The following is a 24,257-nucleotide window of genomic DNA, read 5'->3' on the forward strand; positions in this document are numbered from 1 at the left end:
GGACAAAACCCCTACCTTTTAAAATTACCAAAATTGTCTTAAAGAAGTTGAAACATCTCTGATCCTGTTAACATGCATTTACAGTAAAAACCCATTTCTTTTCTTTTAGCCATCCTAATTACTTCCATGCTACAAGACATCAACGCTGAAGAGAAAGATACAATAACATTTGAAGTCACGGTTAACTATGAAGGCATCTCATATAAATGGCTAAAGAATGGCGTAGAAATAAAATCAACTGATAAATGCCAGATACGAACAAAGAAGCTTACACACTCCCTCTCCATAAGGAATGTGCATTTTGGGGATGCTGCAGAATATACTTTTGTTGCTGGAAAAGCAGCTTCATCAGCCACTTTATATGTGGAAGGTATTTGCTCTCTTGATTTGTATATTTAGTGACTTCTAGTGGCTTAAGTAACATCAAGGCACTCATTTTACATTTTTCTACCCTAGCTCGTCACATTGAATTTAGGAAGCATATTAAGGATGTCAAGGTGGTGGAGAAGAAGAGGGCTATTTTTGAATGTGAAGTTTCAGAGCCTGACATTCAGGTCCAGTGGATGAAGGATGGGCAAGAACTCCAGATTGGTGACAGGTAAGTGATTGCTTCTACATCATATTAAATTTTGCTATCCATTTTCCCTCAGAAAATAATTAGCTTATTTTCTTTTTTGATGTCCTTAGGATGAAAATTCAGAGAGAGAAATATGTCCATCGTCTCATCATTCCTTCCACGAGAATGTCTGATGCTGGTCAGTACACTGTAGTGGCAGGTGGAAACACATCCAGTGCCAATTTGATAGTGGAAGGTCGTGACATTCGCATCAGAAGTGTCCATAAAGATATTCAGGTATGACCTATACAGACGAATAAGTATTTCATAACTATGCCAAGCAAAGAATAATGCAAGGGAAGAGCAATAATATCTAGGAAGTCCTAACACAAAAATCTGTAATTATAAGGTCAGGACCTTCTTTTAGAAAACTAGAAAGTGGCATAGGTAAAAAGAAATTTAATTTCTACTGTTTATTCTACTTGTATAAAGGTCATTGAGAGACAAAGAGCTGAAATTGAATTTGAAGTCAATGAAGATGACATCGAACCACAGTGGTACAAGGATGGTATTGAGATCAACTTCCAGTATGAGGAAAGATACAGTTATGTGGCAGAAAGGAGAGTCCATCGAATGAGCATCTTTGAAACCACTTACTCTGATGCTGGAGAATATACTTTTGTTGCAGGACGGAATAGGAGTTCTGTTATTCTTTATGTGAATGGTATGTGTCCCCATAACCAATGCTTTTAACTGTATTTATTACCCAGTGTTTTTCTGATTTCTATATAGCTTCTCAGAAATTCCAAATCTGAAGGAAAAAGATAAATCCAAAGAGATCATCTGGAACACTATCAAATTCTTCATGTACATGGATGTTTCTCACTCTACTGAAATAGCTGGTTAGCTGATAAAAATACCATTAGCAGATCTCTTTGCGCTGTATTTACTTAGACCAGAACATTTATTGAGTCTAAATAAAACTCTTTTGTTCATATGGACAAATACACCTTCCCAGAGAGATCAACCTAGTGATTCTTGGACATATTTTGCCATAAAACACTTACACCAACACAGCTAATTATGTTAAGGCACTTACTGCTAGATCATCCCCCCTCATATCAAGAAAAAGGGAGAATTTTCATGTGCACACTTGATTAGGAATAATAGTGGTTTTGATGGGGTTTTGCATGTTGGTTTGGTTTGAATTAATTCCTTGCAAATAGTTTTGAATCAATAATAAATATCAATAATGAGATTTTTCTTTCTCCTTCTTTCTCCCCTCTCTCTTACCCTCCCTTCTCCACAATTTTCAGCTCCAGAGCCACCTCAGATTATTCAGGAGCTAGAGCCAACTACTGTGGAGTCTGGCAAACCTGCCCGCTTCTGTGCTATGATATCTGGCAAACCCCAGCCCAAAATTTCCTGGTACAAGGATGATCAACAGCTTTCTCCAGGTTTCAAGTGCAAATTTCTTCATGATGCACAAGAATATACTCTATTGCTCATTGAAACTTTCCCTGAAGATGCAGCAGTGTACACCTGTGAAGCAAAAAATGACTATGGAGTTGCAACAACTTCAGCTTCACTTTCAGTGGAAAGTGAGTTTCCCATGCTCATAAATACTAATGTTTGTGAAATAAGATAGTTGTTCATCTTTAAAAATTACTTTTTTTTCTTGTTCTTTAGTCCCGGAAGTTGTTTCTCCTGAGCTAGAAATGCCAGTGTATCCGCCTGCTGTCATAATACCACTACGTGATACTGTTACATCAGAGGGACATTCTGCTTGTTTTCAGTGCAGAGTTACAGGGACAGGTGAGTTTAATTAAATCCTGTACATCTTCTCATCTCTCAGATTTTTTTATCTTGAACTCAGAAAAAAATTCACCAATATATGTGCTTGGATCATTCTTCCCCTAGAAGTACAGTTATTTGATATACACACACATCAAAAGGTTACTGAGTTTCAGTTTAACTTCCAGTTAAATAACTCAAAGATGGCATCAAGCATGGAAGTTTTAAACTGTCATAAACATATTAAGCATTTCTAAAAAGAAGATCTCTTTCACAAATCTTTTCTTTGGAAGCTTCTGAGTGTTTCAAATGCTAACTGTTGTTAGAAAGCTGTGTCAGTGAGTAAAATGTAGAGTTTCTTTGTGGAAAAGCACTACCGTGTTAAATGAATACGATGAAGTTTCTGTTGACACATAACATCATGTCAATTAACTAAACAAACAGACTGAAACTGTGATTCAACCTTTACCCTAATATTCCTAAATATTTCATATCACTCTGCAAACACTTAACTGTGATTGCTTTATTTTTCCTACCATAAAATGGTGTTTGCTCATTGTCTCTTTAAGTGAAGATTTTACTTAAGTAAGTTTTCTAGTTTTAGTTATATAGAATTTCATTCTACAATTAAATATTTTTCCCAAGTTAACACAAAACCAAATAAAACTACCTTTCTTCGCTTCAGTAAATGTCTTGAATATGACTCATAATAAAGTATTCGCACAATAAACTGCAGAATAAGATCCAGTTCAAATCCCAAAGAATTTACAATTATTTAAAGATAAATAAAACTCCAAATTTAAAAATAATCCTGAGTGACAGCTCCATAAAAATTCACATAAAATTAGTAATATACATTATATGCAAATATATATGATTTGCATTTCAATCACTTGAAAACAAACTCCATAAAAGAAAAAAAAAAAAAAAAAAAAAGAAAAAAAAAGGCTTTGCAACATCATTCTGCTTTAGAAGTGCTGCTAAAACTCAGAAAATATATGTTGGACTGGCCTGCACTCTGTTCAATGCATGCTAGAGTAACTTTTTTTTAGAAGAACTGTATTTATGTGAATGTGGAAGCTGCATTTCCAGCACGGAATATAAAGATCCTTTCATCTAGGTCTTCCTTCACAGAACCACAGAATCATCTAGGTTGGAAAAGACCTCAAAGATCATTAAGTCCAATCGTTAACCCAGAACTGCCAAGTCCACAACTAAACCACGTCCTTAAGTGTCACATCTACATGGCTTTTTAAATACCTCCAGGGGCTGTGACTCTATCACTTCCCTGGGCAGCCTGTTCTTGACAACTCTTTCAGTGAAGAAATTTTTCCTATTGAAAATTTCCCTTATTGAATAATGTATCCAAATGGATTTGCATACCTCTCACTTGTGCTGTGAAAAACTTTTACATTAGATTAGGTAACACATGATTGAAAATACAGTTTTTTAATGGTACACTTTGTGCAACTCTTCTGATGACAATAATAACCCACATTTGATTTATAATGTAGTATAATGACAAATGGAGAGGCAAGACTAAAGTCTGCTTCAGTCCTGTTCTTTCTCAAGTCCCCAAGAACCTGTACAATTAATACAATATTTTATATCGGAATTTTGTAAAGGTGCAAACATAGGATTTCCCTGAGAAATATGACATGTAAAACTTATAATATTTGCAACAAGAAGAGGCAAGGTACTAAACAGAAGAATATTCTGTTTTAATTTTTTAACCTGATTAGTTGAAGCGAATGATTTTATAGCCTATTTAATCATGCAATTGTAGTAAAATCCCATTTTAAAAAAGAGAGTTTATCTGATTTTAGTAGTAGCAAAATATTTCAAAATTTTTACATTAAGAGAGGAAAGGAAGAATTTTTTTTTACTCAGTAATGTATCAGCACCAGGATCAGTTTTTCCATACAAATATTTCCAATGCACAAAGCAAAACTTAAAGCAACAATAGGCCACTTTGTACTCATCATACTTTACCAGAGTAATACAAGACACATTTAAACTTAGATACTTGAGATTAGGATTTTTGACAGATATAAATAGAAAAATAGTGTTTACTTAATAGTATAATATCCTAACTTTTTCTTTCTTTCTTTTGCTTGAGCAGATCTGAAAGTCTCCTGGTACAGCAAAGAGAAGGAGATCAAGCCATCGCGTTTCTTTAGAATGACTCAGTTTGAAGACACTTACCAGCTGGAGATTGCTGAAGCTTATCCAGAGGATGAAGGAGTCTATACCTTTGTGGCCAGTAATTCTGTAGGCCAAGTGACAAGCACTGCTACCTTGAAGTTAGAAGGTACACTGTGCAATTAAAGAAGATGTCTTGTTTAGGTTACGTTCCAATACTCATCTTAATATACACTGATAATTATATGTGAGTCGTCGTCTGTCACGTTGTCTTTTAACTCAATTAATTGCTACCATTTATAATGTCCACAGCATTCACTTATGCCTCCAAAATATAGGTCATGAACAACAAAATCTATTTCACAATTTTGCAATGTTCCATGCCCACCTCCCCTTTCATTTTCTCCAGTCTTAGAATCTGTCATACACCAAAGACAGTAAAAGCCTTCTTTCTAATGGAACTTCTTTGCTTACACATTCTTTGGTTTGACTGTGAAGACAATCTAGGAAGACTTTTTGTACAAAATAAGGTACTTGGAAAGTGTTGAAAAATGTCTTAAATAGAGATGTGTAGCAGGTGTGTAGCAATGGAAAAGAAAAAGTTTACATTCATATGAATTGATGAAACATGAACCAAAGTTTTAGAGAAGAAATATTGCCTGGATAATTTGGTGTTCTATATTGTCTTTGATATTATTTAACCATAAATATTTTGTTTTCTTTTTGCAATAGATTTTATAAATGATGAATGAGAATAATTCATGCTGTTAAGTTGCAAGTTAGAAAAAAAAAATCTTGAATGAGAGAGAAAATTCATTGTAGTGTAGGGTAAGAAATTAAAAGTTGGCATGCTTCTTTTCAGGATTTAAAAATGTTGAAGAAGTTACATCAGAGTCCCCTTGGCATGTTTCTTCATCTGTTTCACTTAAGGAGGAGTATATTGGCCAAAGGCCCACCTTTATCCAGCCTATTTCAAGCTGCAGGGTATGCAGCGGGGAATCAGTCAGATTTCAAGCTAGAGTCTCTGGCAGGGCCAAACCAAAAATCCAATGGTTTCATAATCAACGACTCATGTTGCCAAAAAAAGACTTAGTTTTCCACTTTGATGAGTCTACAGGCACAGCTACACTGATAATAGTAGATGCTTTCTTAGAGCATGCTGGCCAATACTCTTGCAAGGCAAGAAATAGTGCTGGAGAAACAACTTGTACAGCTACACTTACAGTGACTGCAGAAGGTAAAGCCCCATTTTTACTTCAAAGGGATTCAGTTTGTTGTATACCACACTTTTGTGCTATTACTAATTATTTCCTTGTTTCACACCTTTTCTTTCCCAGCTAATGTTAGTTGTACCTACCCTCAGTAACCCAGTCACTCTCATTTCTTCTGTTCATGCTGTAACATTTGGAAACTTTCAAATTTATATTTTAACAGAAGTCAAAGCATAGAATAAATTAAATGAAGGCATACAGATTTAAAAAAAAAAAAAAAAGTAATTTTTATAGTATCGACTGAGGTATTTTGCACTGTCCTGTTTAAAAACAAATGAAAAATACCTCCTTTAAGTAAGTTTCCTATCCTAAAATGGACCACTTTAGTGAAGGAAGAGACAAGCATCAACTGAGTATCAAATGCATGACTAGCTCAGGCATCACTTGTCATTCATACATGTGAATGGATAATTTCTGTGTCGAGAGTAGTGCATCTGGCATGCTGAATTTTCAAATGGAGATCATTCATTTTCATCCTCCATGCTGTTTGATTTTGTTCAGAGCATGGTCCAGTGAACTTCTTTAGATACTAATGTTATTATTTTTGTTACTTGATTACACAGTGCAAGCCCTAGATAGGCAAAGTTCTGGGAAAGATGTAAAAGAGTCTATCCGGTCACAGGCTATATCAGAACTTCATGTTCCTCCTCTCACAAAGAAGAACACTGAAAATTATCAAAAAGAATTTAAATCAGTGCAACAGCCATCACAGGAATTGGGTGTACAGGTTTTTGAAAGTGTATCAAAAAGTTTGACCATGAAGGCTACATCAGTTGAAGAAATAAAAGCCATGCACACAACAGTCTTTTCCCAAACATCTCAGAGCACCAAGATCTCTATGACCACCTCTCAGGAAATGAAAGATGTCCCTCCCAAGATTCTCTTGCAACTCAGAGACCTAACTGTGAAACACGGTGACACTGCACAGTTCATATGTGCCTTAGAAAATGAATTCTTCTATGAGTTTCTTTGGACCCATGAAGGAAAAAGAATAGAAGTGTCTGAAAAATTGAAGATATCACAAAATGGAAGTGTTCTGCTGCTCACAATTTTAAATGCCCAGCTGACAGATCAAGGACTGTACAGTTGTACTATTTATAATGACCATGGAGGGACAACAACTTCTGCAATACTAACCGTCAAAGGTGGTTATCTGACTTTTAACATTATCCCTTACCTTTTGGAACTTCATTATAACTACCTAGAGTTCACTCATAATGCCTTTATTATAATTTGTTAATTGAGCAAACTCTATTAATAATAATCTGGGGGTTTTCCTTCACATTCACAGCTCTATTCATAAGTGAAATACGCAGTACTGGGAAGATGATATTGTAACTTTGTGCCTCTTCCTGTCAAGTCACAGATGTCTGAGGCTTTTTATTCCTCATATACTTCATGATATGCAATGAGATGTAGGAATTGTAGGAATTTTTATATTTTGTTAATTCCTGAAGCTGGAGTTGAAGGAAGATAAGAATATCAGATAAGTAATGTTGAATTAGATACCTGGTCATATAAAATTCCAACTTCTTTCAAATAAATCTAAGGTTTCAATTTCAAAGTTGGCAATATAAGTTAATGTCCTTGAAAGGATTGATGGGTGCAAGTATTATATTACTGCAATACTGAATTGTCTTCTACACTTTACTCTCCCTAAGATATAAGTATTTATTTTTTGCTAAGACTCTTTCTACCCCTTCCTGACATCAACATAGTAAAATGTTAGTAGTGCTATCACCAGTAAATATGTTATCACTACATTAGACAGGTGATACTATTTCTCCTGAATTACAAGGAATCAAGAGCAGAAAACTAATATGAATAATGAGAAAGGCATTGACCCTGTTGATTTGGCTCTTGATTACTGAAATTTCTTTTTTCACTCCAGAGCTGTGCAAAAGGTTTTACATAATCTTCTGCTGCTACTTTCCAAATTAAGGCTTAAAATTAAAAGCAAGTCTTGGTCCCATGCAACTCCCATAGGCTTTAGTGATACCTAGAATTAGCAGGAATTCCTAGCAGGAATAGAGCTCTTTAATGTGCAGCCACTCCTGTTTAATAGCATTGTTTTAGCACTAATATGCCCAACATACTTTCAATACTAATTACTGGGGTTCCCTCCCCTCAATTATAACGATATTTTTTATTCCTGCAAAACATCTGACCTAATCCTTTTCCTAACTTTATTCTTGCCTAGCAAAAGAAGCACAAGCCAAAGCAGTAACAAAAATTATTCTTGAATCAGATAATAAAAACTTTAAAGCAACCAAAGATTGTCAATTTAAAGCACCTGAAGTTAAGCAAGAATCTCCTAAGAAAACCTCAAGCTTGTTCATATCTACATCCCAAAGACCATATGAAGCTGAGAAGCAAAGAAACAGAGTATACTATCCTGATGTTGTGCCATGTGAAGACATCACAGAAGTTGATGGCAAAGCACCAGAGTTTCTTGAAACTCTGCCTTCAGAAACTACTGTAAAAGAAGGAGATGATGTGTTTCTCTTTTGTATAATGAAAGGTGTGCCTACACCTTGTGTAGTCTGGTTGTGCAATCAGCTAATAGTTCAGGAGTCTGCACTGTGTTACATAAAACATGATGGGCCCCTGTGCAGCTTAAGATTGTTGAAAGTTGGTCAGAACCACAAGGGTATATACAAGTGCAGAATAGTTAATCCCGCAGGACAAGCCGAGTGCAGCACTCATCTGAAAGTGACAGGTTGGCAACTGCATGTTCCTTCTAAGTATCAATTCCTTCTGCATAGCATCATTGCATTTCAGTACATTCATTCCCTGAGAGATGATAAAGAATGAGAAGCACCTCCTTAGTCTGTGGATTGCTGAATGTTTTCTTCAGGGATTTACAGCATGATAAAGGCATGTTGCATTAGAAACTTTCCCCCACCCTGCAAAAAAGAAAGCAAATCTTATAGAAAAATGTACATTGCAAACAAGTTTGAAAATATTTGATTACTCTGTTCTCAAAATTTATCAAGTGTTTGAATTGTTTGGCATGCATTTATGTGTATGTATGTGTGAATTTCTGTATATTTGGAAACGAGACTGGATGTTTTTTACTACATAAAGTGTTGATTGGCACATTTAGAAACTATAGCTCAAAAATCTTTGTCTTTTTTATTCTAGCTCCCGAAAAAATTGTTCATGAGAAGCTAGAGGAAGAGGTTGAAATGGAAATGAAAGGTACAATCACCAATGAGAATAATTAGTATCAGTAAAATAGTAATGTTATGAAAAGCTTTTATCTGCTTACATGAAGTGTCTGATGGGGAAAGAAAGACACTTGAAAGCATATTGGAATATGTTGCATGTTTGTTTTGATATGCAAAGGGTTACCTGCATTATAAGGTTATTTAAGTTTTAAAATATTTTTAAAACTTCAAATTTGTAATTGTGCAGCCATATTCTTAACTTTTACTTCATGCTTTGCAGCTGTTCACAGAGCTTTTATTTGTTCAATTTCCTTTTGAATGCATGGAATAGTTTACTTCAGAAGGAAGTTATACAAATCTTCTTTGTATTATTTTTAAACAAGTTAGCAGCCTAACATTGATCAGTTCAATGGACACTACTGGATGGATAGATGAAGTATACTAGAGGGCATTTGTTGTTTAAGTTATGTGAAAGCTACACATTCCCATTGATTCCTTGCACTTTTTTTACATACATTAATTCACCATTATACATCTCTTACCCTGGCTTGCAGATAGCATACGTGGTTCATGTTGCTTGCTTTTTTCCCTGTGTATAACACTGTGAAGTTAGTGGCTGTATTAGTTCGAATAAACGCCTTCTCATTTCATGTTACTTACTTTTTAAAAAGATATCTTTCAAAATATTTTTTCTCAATTGTTTGAACATTTAATCTACAAACAGAGGGGTCAGAAAGGGCGTTTATTCTACTGTCTGCAAGTCAGGTAAGATTTTCTTCTTTGCCACCCAAAGACACACAGCTTTTCCAGGCAGCAAAAACATACACGCAGAAGAATGTGTTATTTTGAAATTCCTTTTTGCTTGTTCAAGAAGAAATTTCCACAGTGAAGAAAGAACAGACAACGAACGATTTTCGTGTCAATCTTTAAAACAGAGCAAGGCGTTGCGTTTATTCGAACAAATATGGTGAGTGAATTACTTTTTTTTCCTGGGTGTGTGATGAAATCTGTTGCATGCCCATTTTTTATTTCAATATATTGCTATTTTTTTACAATCAGATGGTAGGCAGAATGTGACATGTTGTAACCCAGTGTCCTTCTCTTGCAGAGCAGCACAGCAAGGTGAACCTCGAGGGACCTGGCACAGCGGCGGTGCGGGCTTGCCCCCAGAACCGCAAACCCACCTTCACACAGGGCCTGAAGTGTAGGTCTGTCTTGGAGGGGGACCCTGCATTCTTCCAGTGCAAACTGGTGGCATGCCCGGCACCCCACATGTCCTGGTTTCACAACAACCGGCCCGTTTTCCAGGACTGCCGTAAAGTGATTCGCACGGAGAGCGAGGAGCACACGCACCGTGCCAGCCTGGAGCTGTGGGATGTGCGGGAGCACGATGCTGGCAGCTACAGGGTATTCGCCATTAACAGCGAGGGTTCAGCCGAGTCCACTGCCTCACTGTTGGTGGCCCGCAGTGGGGAGCAGCAGCAGGGCTTGGGTTTCACAGAGAAAGCAGAGTGGATGCGGCAGAGCTGGGAGTGCCTGCTGCAGCAGCGGCGGGAGGACCGGCTGCGGGTGGTGCTCCGCTGCACTGGTTCGCCCTTTGACAAGGGGCAGGAGGCAGAGCAGTCGCTTGGGAACCTCTCACCAGCACGAGGCAGGGTAAGAACCATCCATTTTCAGAGCCTGCCCCTGGTGGGGCGCCACCGCCCGGGGGTGGCACGTAGTAGGGAGCATAGGGGCACAGTGGCTGATGCTGAGGAGCTGCTAGAGGAGGAGATCCGTTGGAAACTGCAGAGGCTGCGGGAGGCAAAGAGGGCAGCGCTGAAAAAGAAGCAGGAATCCCACATGTCCATTCCCCAGGAGGGCCCTCATTTGAAGCCCAGTCCAGTTAAGGTGGCTGCCAAGATGGATGGCTCAGAGCTCCGCACGGTGCAGGTAGTGAAGCAGTACTCCAGGACCCAGACCATAGGAGAGAGATGGCAGATGCCAGGTGGGCTTCTGGAGCCCTGCCCACCTCTCTTTGTCCAGGAGGTCAAGCCCCAGGAGGCTGTTGAGGGGCAAAGATGCACTTTCTCCTGCCTCTTCCATGGCCGCCCACAGCCCACAGTCACTTGGTACAACAATGCCAAGCCCGTGGGGCGCATCCGGGGCACCGCCGTTCACACCACGGAGTGCCGCTCTACCCTGACCTTTCCATCCCTGCTCCCACAGCATGGGGGCACTGTCACCTGCGTGATCTTCAACCCACTGGGCACGGTCAGCACCTCAGCTGCACTCTATGTGAGGCAGCGATTGCCAGCCTATGAGTACGCAATGAAGGAAGAGGAAAGGAAGGAAGAAGAGCAGGAAGAGAGGGAGAAGGGGAAGGAAGAAGAAAAGGAGAAAGAGAAGAAGGAGGAGGAGAAAGTGAATGAGGAGGAGGAGGAAGAAGTTGGTCTGGCCTTTGCAGCAGAGAAAGGACTGCCAAGTGCAGTTCCAGACTCACACTTGCTGTCGTTGCCTGTGGAAATCAAAATCACTGCCCCTACTCCAACACCAGAGCAAGATACAGAGATGAAGGACACCACACAACACCCTCCAGACCAAGCTGCTCCCACCACAAAGCACAAATTCAAGTTTTCATTTGATATAGGGAATGAGCCACCCAAATTTGTAGCAGAAGCCCCAGCACAAATTCACTGCCATGAAGGAGAGGACGTGGTCTTGGAGTGTGCTGTGTCAGGGCAGCCCCCACCAGCTGTGGCCTGGTCCCTGAATGGCCAGAGCCTCTCTGCTAGTGAGAGGCTGAGGTTTGAAGAAGGCAAGAATGGCACACACCGCTTACACATTCAAGGGGTCTCTGTCACAGATGCCGGACAGTATTGTTTAGTGGCCACAAATGTGGCTGGAACAGCACAGAGTGCCTCTGAGCTGACAGTACAGCCCAGCGCACCCCAGTTATTTAGCAAAGATGGAGGCACTGAGGAACAACCTGCTATGGACCACGTTTTGCACCCCCAAGGCCTCAGCATACTTGGGAAGGATGAAGAGGAACAGATTGTATGCCCCAAGGGGGAGGAAGCCCACCTCCCCTGGTCCCTGAGGCTGTCTCCATCTCCTGGTGAGCAGTTGGAAGAGTGTGAGAAAACTCCTGACTTCAGAGAAAGTGAGATGGAGGAAAAAATGGTGCTGGATATTACAGAAGCTTATGCAAAGCAAGAAATGGGTTATACAGAGGAAAGTATGAGGAATACAGATGGTATTTCTGAGGCGAGGGAGCACAAGGGAAAAGCTGTCTCTGGGGAACACAGCTTTGGAATTGTTACCACTGAACTGCACCCTACCATATCCAGAGAAGGGCATGAACTGGTGGCCAAGGACTCAGGTCACTTTTCAGAGGAGCTGGAGCCTGAAGGAGGCAAGGTGCTACCACATACAGATACCCTGTCCTGGGACATCTTGAAGTCACCATTTATGGAAGTTCAAGGGCAAACACGTGTCTCTGAGCAGTCTGCTCTGGCAGGGGGGTGTAAGGATTCACCACTTATGGAAGTGCAAGGGCAAACACATGCCCCTGAGCATTCTGGTCTGTCAAGGGAGTGTGAGGATTCAGAGTTTTTCATTCCTACATCACCTGCGGTACAAGAGAGAAGTAATTGCACAGAGGAGAGTGATGCCCTTGCCTGGGAGGCAATGACTCCTGATGTGCCTCTTGTAGAAGAGACAAATGTGCCCCACCTGCAGGACCACATTGCAAGCGCACCCACGAAAGAGCTGTTTGGCTTTTCTGACTCCTGTACAGAAGAGCAGCAGAAGGAACAGCAAAAGGAGCAAGAGAGATCAGTCGATACTGACCATGACATTGAAGGTGATGATCATCTTTGTAAAGAAGAAATGATTGATGATGGTGATACCACACACTTGGAAATGCACAGTGATGAACAAATGTTGCAAGGAATGGAGTCTGATGCAGGAAGCTCTTTGGATCTAATCCTCACTCCTCCTCGCATAGAAAACTCAGGTCAGATTTTTACTGAGGAAGCTGAGGTTCACCTGGAAGAAGGGCATTTCAGAGAGCAGCTGTTGCCACCTGAGACTGATAAGACTGATATCATATTTGATCTGAAAAGGCTTGTGGAGCCTTTCCTAGCTGCAGAGACGATAGACACAGAGCAGATACAAACCCCAACAGCTGTGGAGAGCGTGGAGGAAAGAGCAGCTGAGCTGATCTCCTCTGTGCACCAACATGCTGCCTGTGTGGAAGAGATGCCTCTGAGTGAGGAACTTCATCAGAGCTACAGAATGCAGCAGGAGGAGGTTGAAGCACAGCAAAGAGAAACCGATAGGGCTGATTTGCAAATCCCTAACGGGGACCTTGGCAGTGTCATGATATCTGCTGAAGAGGGACCTCCTGCTGAGGAAATTCATGAGTCAGAGGTGAGTGTCTGTGGGGAGGACTCACTTGAGGAAAAAAATCATGAATTTCTGGTGGAATCCACAGTAGATTTCCAAAGAGAAGTTCAGGAAACAAACGTGTGGGAGAGTGGGGAATGGATGGAGCCCACAGACTCCCAGAGTGATAGCTTCATCATGGACTTGAAAAAAGCTGCACATGGAAAGAAACCCCAGGTTGGGCATCAGGCTGAGGAAGATGGTGGTTCCAGGATAGATAAGGTCATTGAGACAGGAATGAGCAGCTTCACCTGTGAGACAGAAAGCACAGATTCTGCTCAGGAGATGCTCAGAGACACACAACAGGAACCAAATGCAACCAAGGGCTTCTCTTTTGGGCAACTCATACTTGGTTTAGTAATGGATGACCCTGTGGCACAGAAGGAGCAAAGGAAGGACTCTTGGGACAAGAACAGGACTGCCACTGAGGAAGCCTCTGAAAATAGCCTAGATGAAGAAGGACTGTGGGAGGATACTTCTGCAGGTCCAGAGCCCAGTGCTGTTCAAGTGTCAAAGCCGGAGCCTGATTTGTCCCTGACCAATTATTTAAGATCCACTGGGATACATGAAACTCCAGATCTCAAACAAACAGTTCAGAAGGAGCAGCGAGAAACTATCACTTCACTGGAAGTGGAGGAGGTTACCTTCAGCATGGTTTATGATTATTACAACAACCACCAGGAACTTGCCCGGCCCTTTTCTCCTGAGTCAGAAATGTCCATAGAGCTGGAGAGCTGGAGCAGAGAGGAGTCACCTGATTCAGACCGCTTTTACACACCTCCCTCCTCAGTAGAAATCTTTGAAACTGCTTCTTCAGCATCCTACCACACCCCACTCAGCACACCTGAGCGCTACTCCACACCGTCTGAAGGCTCAGGGTACAGCACCCCCCCTGAGCGCTACTCCACACCATCTGAAGGCTCGGTGTACAGCCCGCCCCCTGAGCGCTACTACACACCCTCTGAGGGTTCCAAATGCAACACACCCTCAGAGCGCTACTTCACACCCTTTGAGGGACCCCACTCTCCATCAGGGGACAGCACACCACCAGAGCGCTACCGGACACCCACTGGGGAATATATGGATGCCCTGACCACACTCCCCTTCTGTGAGAGGAGGCATCAGCCTCCAGACCAGCCCCAGGCTGACGTGTTCATGACCCCCCGTGAGTCCCTGGAGCCATCAGGCATGGAAATGCCACCTGCATTTCTCAAGGCACTGAACAGGAGGAGATTGTGTGAGGGCAGCACACTGAGGTTTGTGGCTGAGGTGGTAGGTGTGCCCAAGCCAGAGGTGAAGTGGTATCGTAATAAGTCTCTGTTGGAGCTGGATGAGAGAGTACGAATAGAGAAGGATGGGGACAAATATGTTCTGGAGATCACTAATATCCAGAAAGCCGACGGAGGACAGTATCTGTGCCATGCAGTGAACATTGTCGGGGAAGCTAAAAGTATTGCGCAGGTGGAAGTTCTGCCTGAATATGGGCGATCACTAGCACTGCCACCCCCTGTTACCCACCAGCATGTTATACACTTTGACCTGGACCGAAACACATCTTCAAGGTCACCTTCACCACAAGAAATCCTCCTGGAAGTGGAGCTGGATGAAAATGAAGTGAAGGAGTTTGAAAAGCAGGTCAAAATCATAACCAGTCCTGAGTTTAGCCCAGATAAGAAGAGCATGGTAGTTTCCCTGGATGTCCTTCCACTTGCCTTGTTAGAACAAGCTGCAGGCTTGGCTGCAGCGCAGAATGAGGATGTAAAAATTGATTTCCAAGTAACTGAAATGCCTCCACGCTTTGCCGTGCCCATTTCAGATATCAAGGTGACAGAAGGCTTGGAGGCAGTGTTTGAGTGTGTGGTAACAGGTACTCCTGTCCCAGTAGTTCAGTGGTTCAGAGGTGACACCTGTGTGATGCCTAGCACAGGGAAGTATGTTGTGAGTCAGAAGGAGGGACTTCACAGTCTGAAGGTCCAAACTGTAGGTCCTTCTGATAGTGGCTGGTATCACTGTAAGGCAAAGAATAGGCTGGGAGAAGCAACATGTAAAGGCTCCCTTGTGGTCATGGCTCAGCAGGGAGCAAATGCTAAGGCGAGCAGAGAGACAGTCATGGGCTCTGAACCAAACAGGCCCCAGAAGTGTGACTTGCTTTTGAGTAAGACTGTGAGCCCAGGTGACCAGTCAGAAATAGAGCTGGAGTTTGAGTTTGAGCCGCACGGAGATGACTCAGAAAAAGCAATTCAACTGCTTGCAGTGACTCAGCAAGAGCAGGAAGTGGAAGGGGAGAAGTGTGTTAACATTAGTTTTGATGTTTTTGCAGAGCCATCCCAAGAGGAACGGGTTGAGTTTAGGGCAGAGGACTCAGAGAGCTGCAGCTTTGAATTCCAGGTCACAGAAGCTGCTCCCAGATTTGTTAGGCTGATTTCTGACTACAGTACATTTGTGGGTGCTTCAGTAGACTTCCAGTGTCTCGTGACTGGTTCCCCCCACCCAAGTGTCTGCTGGTACAAGGATGGGGTGTTGTTGGAAGGGGATAGGTACTGTTTGCAGGAAGAGCAGGATGGCTCTCTTAGCCTTACCATTGAAAACCTGATGCAAAGTGACAGTGGGCAGTACAAATGTGTAGCTACTAACAGGGCAGGAACTGCTGAGACTTGTGCTGTGTTAACATTATACTAAATTTCCATAATTTATTTCAAAGTCTCTTTTGAAATACTAAATGTTCTTATGATGTTGTTCACTGCAGGTAAAAATGCAGCACTCATCTTTAGGGGCATTGTTTTTCATCTCTTTAGGGATGAAAACCACTCTGTGGGCATATTTCTGTCTCACTTGAACTTTCCTTCTTTGGGGAATTTAAGTGAGATTTAATCTGTGCATAAATTTTGTGCACATTTTCTGCACCGAGGTATTTTTAAGGCTTCTTCTAAGTTCCTTACTCATTCTTGTAAAGATATTTTAATTGACACTCATGTATGCTGGACTAATTTTTTTTGTATAATGTACATATACCTGTGTATCTGTAACGGTGCAACCACTCTTGTTTTATGTAGGCTAGAAATCACCTGAAAATGTAGACACCATTTTTTCTTGTAACCTAGAGGTATGGAATGCTGACTTATGGTTGCTGTTTCATTTGGGTATAGTTCTGTGAAAGAACTCCTTAAATTGGTATTTCCCCTTCTCACGATGTTGTGTCAGAACATGTCTGAACTAATTCACATCCTGTGTTTACAGTTTCTATCAATGCAAAATTCTTACACCCATGAGCCTCATTCTACCCCCTCATGGAATTAAATGCCTTTTTTAAGTCCATGGAATTATGCTGTTGCAAAGAAAAGCATCACAGTGGGAGGAAAAATGAAAGTTTTGCATTTGTAGAGACTGGACAGGATTTTTTTTCTCTATTACCAAGTAATAAACATGGAAACATATTTTGTACTGTGTCTTTAGAAGTTAAAGGGAGAGGAGAGGGAAAATAGTAACAGATCAGTAATATTACTGTAAATTCATTAAAATAATTTTGGTTGTCCCTGTATTCCAGTGTCATTCATAAAAAATATAGTAGTAAAAAAGATATTTTTATGCAGTATTCTTGTTTCACATTAGAACTATATCTTTCCATATTCCTTTTCTTTTTTTTTAATTAACAACAGTTATACGTGCTATGTGTCAAGATGACCAGAAATAAATGGAATACATTCAATTGTTATCTGTGGCATTTTCTCACCAGAAGAGATTTATACATTAATGTTCTCAATGTGAATATATTTTTGTATTTAAAGTAATGCTAATATTTAGGAGGAGAAGTTAGCAGTAGCTGACATAATCAGAACTAAATCTCTCTTACATAAACTATGATAAATTGAGAAAATATGTTAAAAGTATGAAAGTTATTAATTAACGTTTATCAGAAGTTAAATAGCTCTCTAATGCATGTACCATATTTCCAGTAACCTATAAGTCAAGGTAAGACCTTGAGTTCAAGAACCCTAAACAACAACTACTTTTACTTTTTTACCTGATAATTAGAGGTTCTTCCAGTCATTTACAAATTTCAGTCCATTATCTTGCAAACAGCTTTAAGTACCATGGTGATTTTAAGCATAAGAGAACTATTCCTACAATATGTTCAGTTATATTCCTACAAACTTCTTATTTCTGAGTTTGATGTGTCCTCATGCTGAGGACAGCATGCCTCATGAAACTGATAATCTTTTAAGACTATTCCATCACTCACCTAGGATAGTATATTTTGATCAAAAGACTTTTTTTGTGCCAATTGTGTTGCCTGATATAAATTTAATATATAATTTAACATACGTAAGATTTATATGTTAAAAGGCAGAGATAATTGTGATTTCTTATAGGTAATGGTGGTAGCGAAACATGAGTGTCTGACCCAGTGTTGTGCCGGGAAAGAATTACTCCATGATGAGTCCTTAATCCATTCCTTGTGTAGATGTATAGCACTGTCTGATTCATTAGACAGCAGAGGTCCTTAGGGAGATTGGCAAGAGTTGTCTGATGTTCTATGTCAGCTGTGACATGAGGGGTCTTTCAGGCCCAAAGCCAAAGAGGTCAGAGGCCCTTGGCCCTATGCAATTGTGACGTGTTTATTTTGCATGTAAATCTGAAAATTTTTAGCAGAAACAGGCCCATAACTTGGTTCTGAAGCCATAAGCCAAACAGGTCCAAGTTTATGTTCACATCTGAAATATATGGCCAAGCATCTTTATCTCTGCCTGTGTAGTGATGTTTGTGCTTTATGTAAGTTTAAAAGTCTTGGATTAAGTTTCATACATTAGCCAGGAGCATGATCATGTGTTTATGGAGAGACAAAGGCTCACCTAAGCTACAAATATTAAATGTGGAGTAATCCCAGGTTGGAATGAACTTACGCTGGGGCAACTAGCATATCTTGACTATCTCTCTTCAAAATTTTGTGCTTTCAGAGGAGTCAAAAAAGCTCACAATTTTCAGGTTAAATGTTGTCTTCATTTCTACAAAACAAGTATTTTAAAAAAAAGGATGAATTATGTCTCTTTGTCATCAATACGTATTGAATGTTAACATGTATGGTTAATTTGTGAAATAAATATGTAAATGATTTAAGTCCACCACTTTTTGTATTTTATTCATTTCACAGACATATCTAAAATACAAAAAAAGAATTGGTAAAGTTTTTCTGTCATAAATATGCAAGAACACAGAAAAATGCATTATTTTTTTCCACACTCCTGTTATAAAGTGTTCTCATGTATTAGCATGGGTTTCATTCTGAAATTTATATTCCATATTTTTATATTTTACCTGTTGGGCTAAATTCTGACATCCATTCTCAAATTCACTTGCACAATTTACTACTGTTTTAGCGAGGTTGGTAAGTAATTCTGAAGGACTGATATAATCTTTTATTTTTTACCTAAGCATCTCTTCTCTGCAGTTAATTATTGTATGCACTGTGCTATATCATGTATATTCTCGCATCTGTGGCAAAACTAATAAGTTTTAAACTAATGAAAAATAATTGGATGTGACATAGTCTATTCCTTTTTGTTGGAATGCAGCAAAAATTATTGTCTCAATAAGTTTTTAAATTTAACATACTCTAATTGAGAAGCTTATTAAGGTTCCCTATTAGAGTGCCTAGAGACAATTATCCAGTCACACTTATTCCTTTTTTAAACTCTCATATCTTTCAACATTGAATACTGTGGATCTTAAATGAGCAAACTTGACTCAGTAAGGACAACAGTATTGGATTTCCAAAGATTTTCTTTGCGTCATGCTTTTCAGGGATTGCTCGTACCACTCCTGGAAGCCTCAGATTTCACTGATGTTTCTATTGTTAAGTGCAGATAGAGAGTGGCATGTTCTTCACCTCTGTTGCCTCTCACTTTTAAACATCATTAGAACTAGAGTGGTCCAACATATATATGTATAACTTCGCAAAGCAAGAAAAAGAAAAATTTTAAAGTGCTCTGTCCTCTTTTTCTCTGTTATTATGGTAGTTTTAATGTGCCACATTGTGACAGAAAGCAGAGATTTAAATCAATAACATTAAATCAAGGGTGCAGACTTGTGATTTTTATGATAATTGTGCTGTAAACTGAAGGGTCTAATGATAAAACCAGGACAAAGCTGGTAAGGGAGAGGCAATCTCTTGGTGTATTAGACAAAACAGAGAGTTTAAAGAGATTGACTGTGCACCAGAGTAAAAGTCAGTGTGCTGAAAAGATTGTAGGATAGTTGGTTGTTTTTTTGTTTTGGGGATTTTTTTTCCAGTTTTTGTTCTGGCATTCTTTTTTCTTGGTGTTTTGAATTAAATCAAGGTCTTAGCACTGTTCTGCTCTACTTATTTGTATAGATGAACAGACAAATATGTATGACACATACCACTTTATTTATACCTGTGAAATGCATCAATGTTGCTTGATTGTGACTTGCATGGTGCACCCGGGGAGGGGGTATGCCTAACCCATACTGTGATGTCAGGTTTAAAGAGACACCCATGCTGATCCAGATAGGAAATTCCTAAGTAACCTGACAGCACAGCATGTCTTGCTGGTTTTGGCAGATGTGTATTTGACAGCAGGGGGACCTCATGTTCATTGCTAGCTGTTTTACAGTACAGGGAAAGCCTCTGACTATTAAAAAAATAGTTTCCCTAACACTGTTTATTGCTATCTAAGAGTGTTCTCATAAATATTCTAGTAAAACTGAACAATTTTTTTCCACACAGCCATCGCTAGGTCTCTTATTGCCTCTTCTGAGGACGGAAGAAATGAAGGCTACAGCAGCGGCCTTCAGTTTCCTGATAGAGAAAAAACACTTGAATTTGAGCCTGGAAAACCAGTTTATGTCAGCAAAGAAAAGATAAAAATGGAGGAGGAGGGGAAAGCCCCTGTTTTCCTCAAACAGGTCTCCAATGTTGAAGTTTGGCAGGGAGATGTAGCTAGGCTCTCTGTTACTGTTACTGGCAACCCCAAACCCAAAATTGAGTGGTTCTTCAACAGTACGAAGCTAACCTCGACCATGGACTGTAAGTTAGTGTTTGCTGGCAATGACCACAGCCTCATCCTCCCATATGCAGGTGTGCAGGATGAGGGTGAGTACACATGCGTGGCCAGCAATGCATACGGTGAGACCACATGCAGCGCTCACCTCCATGTGCGGCAGCGGATACCAGGATTCCCTTGCTTTGCCAGGGAGCCCGACAGTGTGCAGTGTGCCCCGGGCTCCACTGCAGTCTTTGAGTACACAGTTGCAGGGAAGCCATGCCCCGATGTGCTGTGGTTCAAGGGGAGCGAGCAGCTCTTCTCTGATGCGCGTCGTTCCATGGCTCACCACCCTGACGGTTCCGGCTCCCTGACAGTGTGGGACTGTATGGAGGAGGACACTGGGCTCTACACGTGCAGGGCGGTGAGTGCTCTGGGAGAGGCCACGTGCTCTGCTGAGCTCCTCGTGCTGCCCAAGGAGCATGCTGTCTGCAGGCAGAGCCCAGCCTTGCAGCATTCTGCGGTGGCAAAGGACCAAAGCCCCATCTTCTATGAGGAGGCTGGTGAGCTTCCTGCTGTGGAAGGTGCACTTAGTCTTGAGGCCATGAGGGAGCCTCTGGCCCTCCTTCAGCTCCAGATGAGCCAGGCCGTGCACGTGTTGCCCAGGGAGGACATCTTGCCTGGCCTGCCACCAACCTGTCTGGCTGTGCAGAGTGTTGAAGAGGTGCTCGCCCAAGTGGCCATAACACAAGAGAGCAGTGGGCTCCTGGAAGAAGCACTGCAAACCCTCCCTGGTGGCCCTCAGGGCGTGGTGCCTGCAGCAGCAACAGAGACACAACTGCCAGGCTGCCTTGGGACTGTAGCTGGACACATACCCTTGATCAAAGAGAAAGCCATCCCCAAGGCAGCAGAGCAACTGGCTGCTCTGAAGACAGAGGTTTCCCAAGTCCTTCTACAGGTGTCGAGCACCACTGAGAGCTGTGCCATAGAGGGGGACCAAATCCAGGTCCTTGAAGGCTTTCAGGCAACACAAGGTGAGCTGAAGGCTGAACCCAGATTTCCCTCTGAATTGGCCTTCACTGGGGGCCAAGCTGTCCCTCTGGAGAACATTTCTTCCCTGGAAACAGTAGAGGAAGATTTTTCTGCAGGAATTCATGAAGGACAGGCTGTGAGATTTCCCTTGGTGCTTGAAGAAAACCGGTTCCTGGAGGAGGCACATGTTGATCTTTCCAGCCCACCTAAGCAGTGGAAAACAGCAGAGAGGCAACCCCATGAAAAAATGCTCTCTGACCAGCTCCAGCCCAGCCAAGTCCTCAACAAAGAGAGTCAACTCACTGCTCTTGTTCCCAATAGCTGCAACTTAGACATAAAGTCTCAAATTAAAAATGCACTGAAAGCTACAGTGATAAGTGAGAAAAACCTCTTATTTTCAGAATGGTTGGCTGATAAAGAAAATGTTGAAGTACAGACAATAACCATCACCAAGGAGAATAAACATACCTTGTGCACCTATGTTGTGACCGCAGGACAGTGCAGTCCCATAGAAATCCCAGTCTCACTGGGAGAAATCAACATTCATACAGCTGACCAGAAAACAGTTTTGAAGGAAGCTTTTTATTCTCTTTGTGAAGATAAACATCTCTTGACAGATGAAAAATGCAAAGCATTTCCATTCTATCCCAATCCACTTCTCACAGCAAAATCCTATGATGAAACTTCTGAGCTGGAGCCCCAGCAGGCTGAGACGACTATGGAGGCAGAAATACAATTGGAGCAACCTTTGCCTGCACAAGTAATCAACACTGTGACTGGGCGTGGTCAAATCAAGGCTGTAGTCACTGCTGATGTAGCTTCTGCAGGTCTTCCCACTCAGACACCCACAGAAATGCTGAAAAAGAAAGAGAAAACGGAAGGAATATGTGAGGAAGAGGGCAAGGAGGGTCTGGAAACTAGAGTTTCAGGGGAAACTGGGAAATTACAGGCTGAGCTGGGCGAAGAGAATTGTCCCATCATACACAGCAAACTGGTTGACACTGTTGTGGAGGAAGAGGAGAGTGTCAGGCTGGTGTCTGTCATAACAAATGTCAGTGAGGTGAACTGGTACTTTGAGGGTAAACTGGTATCTTCAGGCAACAAATTCAAGTGTTTGCAAGATCAGGACACGTACACACTAGTAATAAACAAAGCGTGCGGGGAGATTCACCAAGGAGAGTACACCTGTGAGGCGCTGAATCAAGGTGGAAAAAGAGCAACAGCAGCAAAACTCACAGTTGTTAAAAGAGGTTGGATTATGAGGATAAAATTCTGCCTTTTTAATACACTGCTCTACTAATAAACCTGCCCCACTATGTGTCTGTACTTCAGATACAGATACAATATTAATACCATCATGCCACTAATCAGAGGGTCCCCTTCTCTCTGGATTGATGGTCTCCTTTTACCACATTGCAAAGCCTCTCACTTCCATTACCCCAGTCTTTGGTCAGGAACTTTGTTGCTTCGTTGCACAAGCATGGTCAGGACAAAGCTGAATCTCCATCTCAACCACTTCTCCCATTGGAGAAGTTGCCTGGGAAGTGGACCTACTCTTCTCATTTTTCCCACTGCTGCACCCTCTCTCACTCCTTAAAGTCATTGCACAGATTCACCATGATTTCTTATTCACACCATTATTTCTCACAAATCCAGGATAGTGTACTATGTGTTCCATTGCTGTTGTGCATTGCTATTTCACTTTGTTTTTCCAGTATCACCACAGTGCTTCCTGATGTCATTAGGCACCATAAGACTGTCCACTGAGCCTAGTACTGCTTTCATTTCTTACAGATATTTTTTTCTTTTACAGTCACTTTATGTGAATTGCAAGTATGTCACAGTTTCCTTTTTTTTTCAGTCTGTCACTTCACTGTTATTTTTCAGAATGTCAGCAGGCAGGGTTTTGAGTTACTCTCTGCTTCTGATTTCAGTTGCACCTATCCTGAGGAGAAGGCTCGAACCCCTGGAGGTGGCTGTAAATCATGTGGCCAAGTTTACCTGTGAGGTAGAGATGGCTCCCAATGTCAAGTTCCAGTGGTACAAAGCCGGACGAGAGATATATGATGGGGACAAATACTCCATTCGCACTTCCAACTACCTCTCCACGCTGGAGATCCCACGGCCTCAAGTTGTTGACTGTGGAGAATATAGCTGTAAGGCTTCCAATCAGCATGGCAGTGTAAGCTCTACAGCTGTTTTAACAGTAACAGGTAAGTACAGATTTTTAAGCACTTCTTCTCCACAGAATATCTTGGTGTATTGTAATGCTTTCACTGCTATACTTACACTTGTAGGGCTCTTGATTGCCATTATAATACATAATCCATACCTAATGTTGACAGGCGTAAGCACAGAGAAGAAATAACTTCTGAGAATGCTGCTTTCCGATACTTTCTCTGCATAGAAAAGGGAGTCAGTGTGAAAAGTTTAAGAAGGAAAGAAAAAAGGGAAAAGAGAGCAGGAGGAACAAGACTGTCAACAGAATAAGATTGTTTTGTGAATACATTCTTGAAAAAGATTTATTTACCTTCCAGACAACAAGAAATAGACTTTTAAATCTGATTTCTTAGTGTAATAATCACTATGTGATTATCCTAGCACCCTGTGTTTATCCTGCGCTATGCTTGCGACGCAGGTCATGCATCTCTGCATACCTGAACATCTTTGTGCTGTGACCTAAGGGGAACTCTGCAACTGGGCAAATAGATCTTCTTAAGCAAACAAAAGAGGGTCTAAAGGGTTTCAGTTTGCAAACTTTTTATCTATTGAGAGCTATACAATTCTCTTTTTTTTTTCTGTAACAAACAAACAAAAAACCAAGCCACTGTCTTTTGAACTTTTAGTGTATGACAATTTTTTA

General features: G+C 41.1%; 1 protein-coding gene across 1 annotated transcript in view; it reads left to right on the forward strand.

The window, feature by feature from the left end:
- Window positions 1-24,257, forward strand: part of LOC114055692 (titin-like) — a gene marked incomplete at its 3' end in the record, with an annotated part of 131,673 nt that overhangs the window by 30,421 nt on the left and 76,995 nt on the right. Inside the window, exons 33-41 of the mRNA XM_027880087.1 lie at window positions 110-370; window positions 457-598; window positions 688-853; window positions 1,049-1,280; window positions 1,873-2,157; window positions 2,246-2,371; window positions 4,473-4,661; window positions 8,908-8,964; window positions 23,329-23,607. Coding sequence (XP_027735888.1) covers window positions 110-370; window positions 457-598; window positions 688-853; window positions 1,049-1,280; window positions 1,873-2,157; window positions 2,246-2,371; window positions 4,473-4,661; window positions 8,908-8,964; window positions 23,329-23,607 — 1,737 coding nt within the window. The remainder of the gene's footprint in view (window positions 1-109; window positions 371-456; window positions 599-687; window positions 854-1,048; window positions 1,281-1,872; window positions 2,158-2,245; window positions 2,372-4,472; window positions 4,662-8,907; window positions 8,965-23,328; window positions 23,608-24,257) is intronic.

Source organism: Empidonax traillii, unplaced genomic scaffold (assembly GCF_003031625.1).
Source record: "Empidonax traillii isolate 1590-97213 ecotype Southwest subspecies unplaced genomic scaffold, ASM303162v1 scaffold65:size4453928, whole genome shotgun sequence".
NCBI lineage: Eukaryota > Metazoa > Chordata > Aves > Passeriformes > Tyrannidae > Empidonax > Empidonax traillii.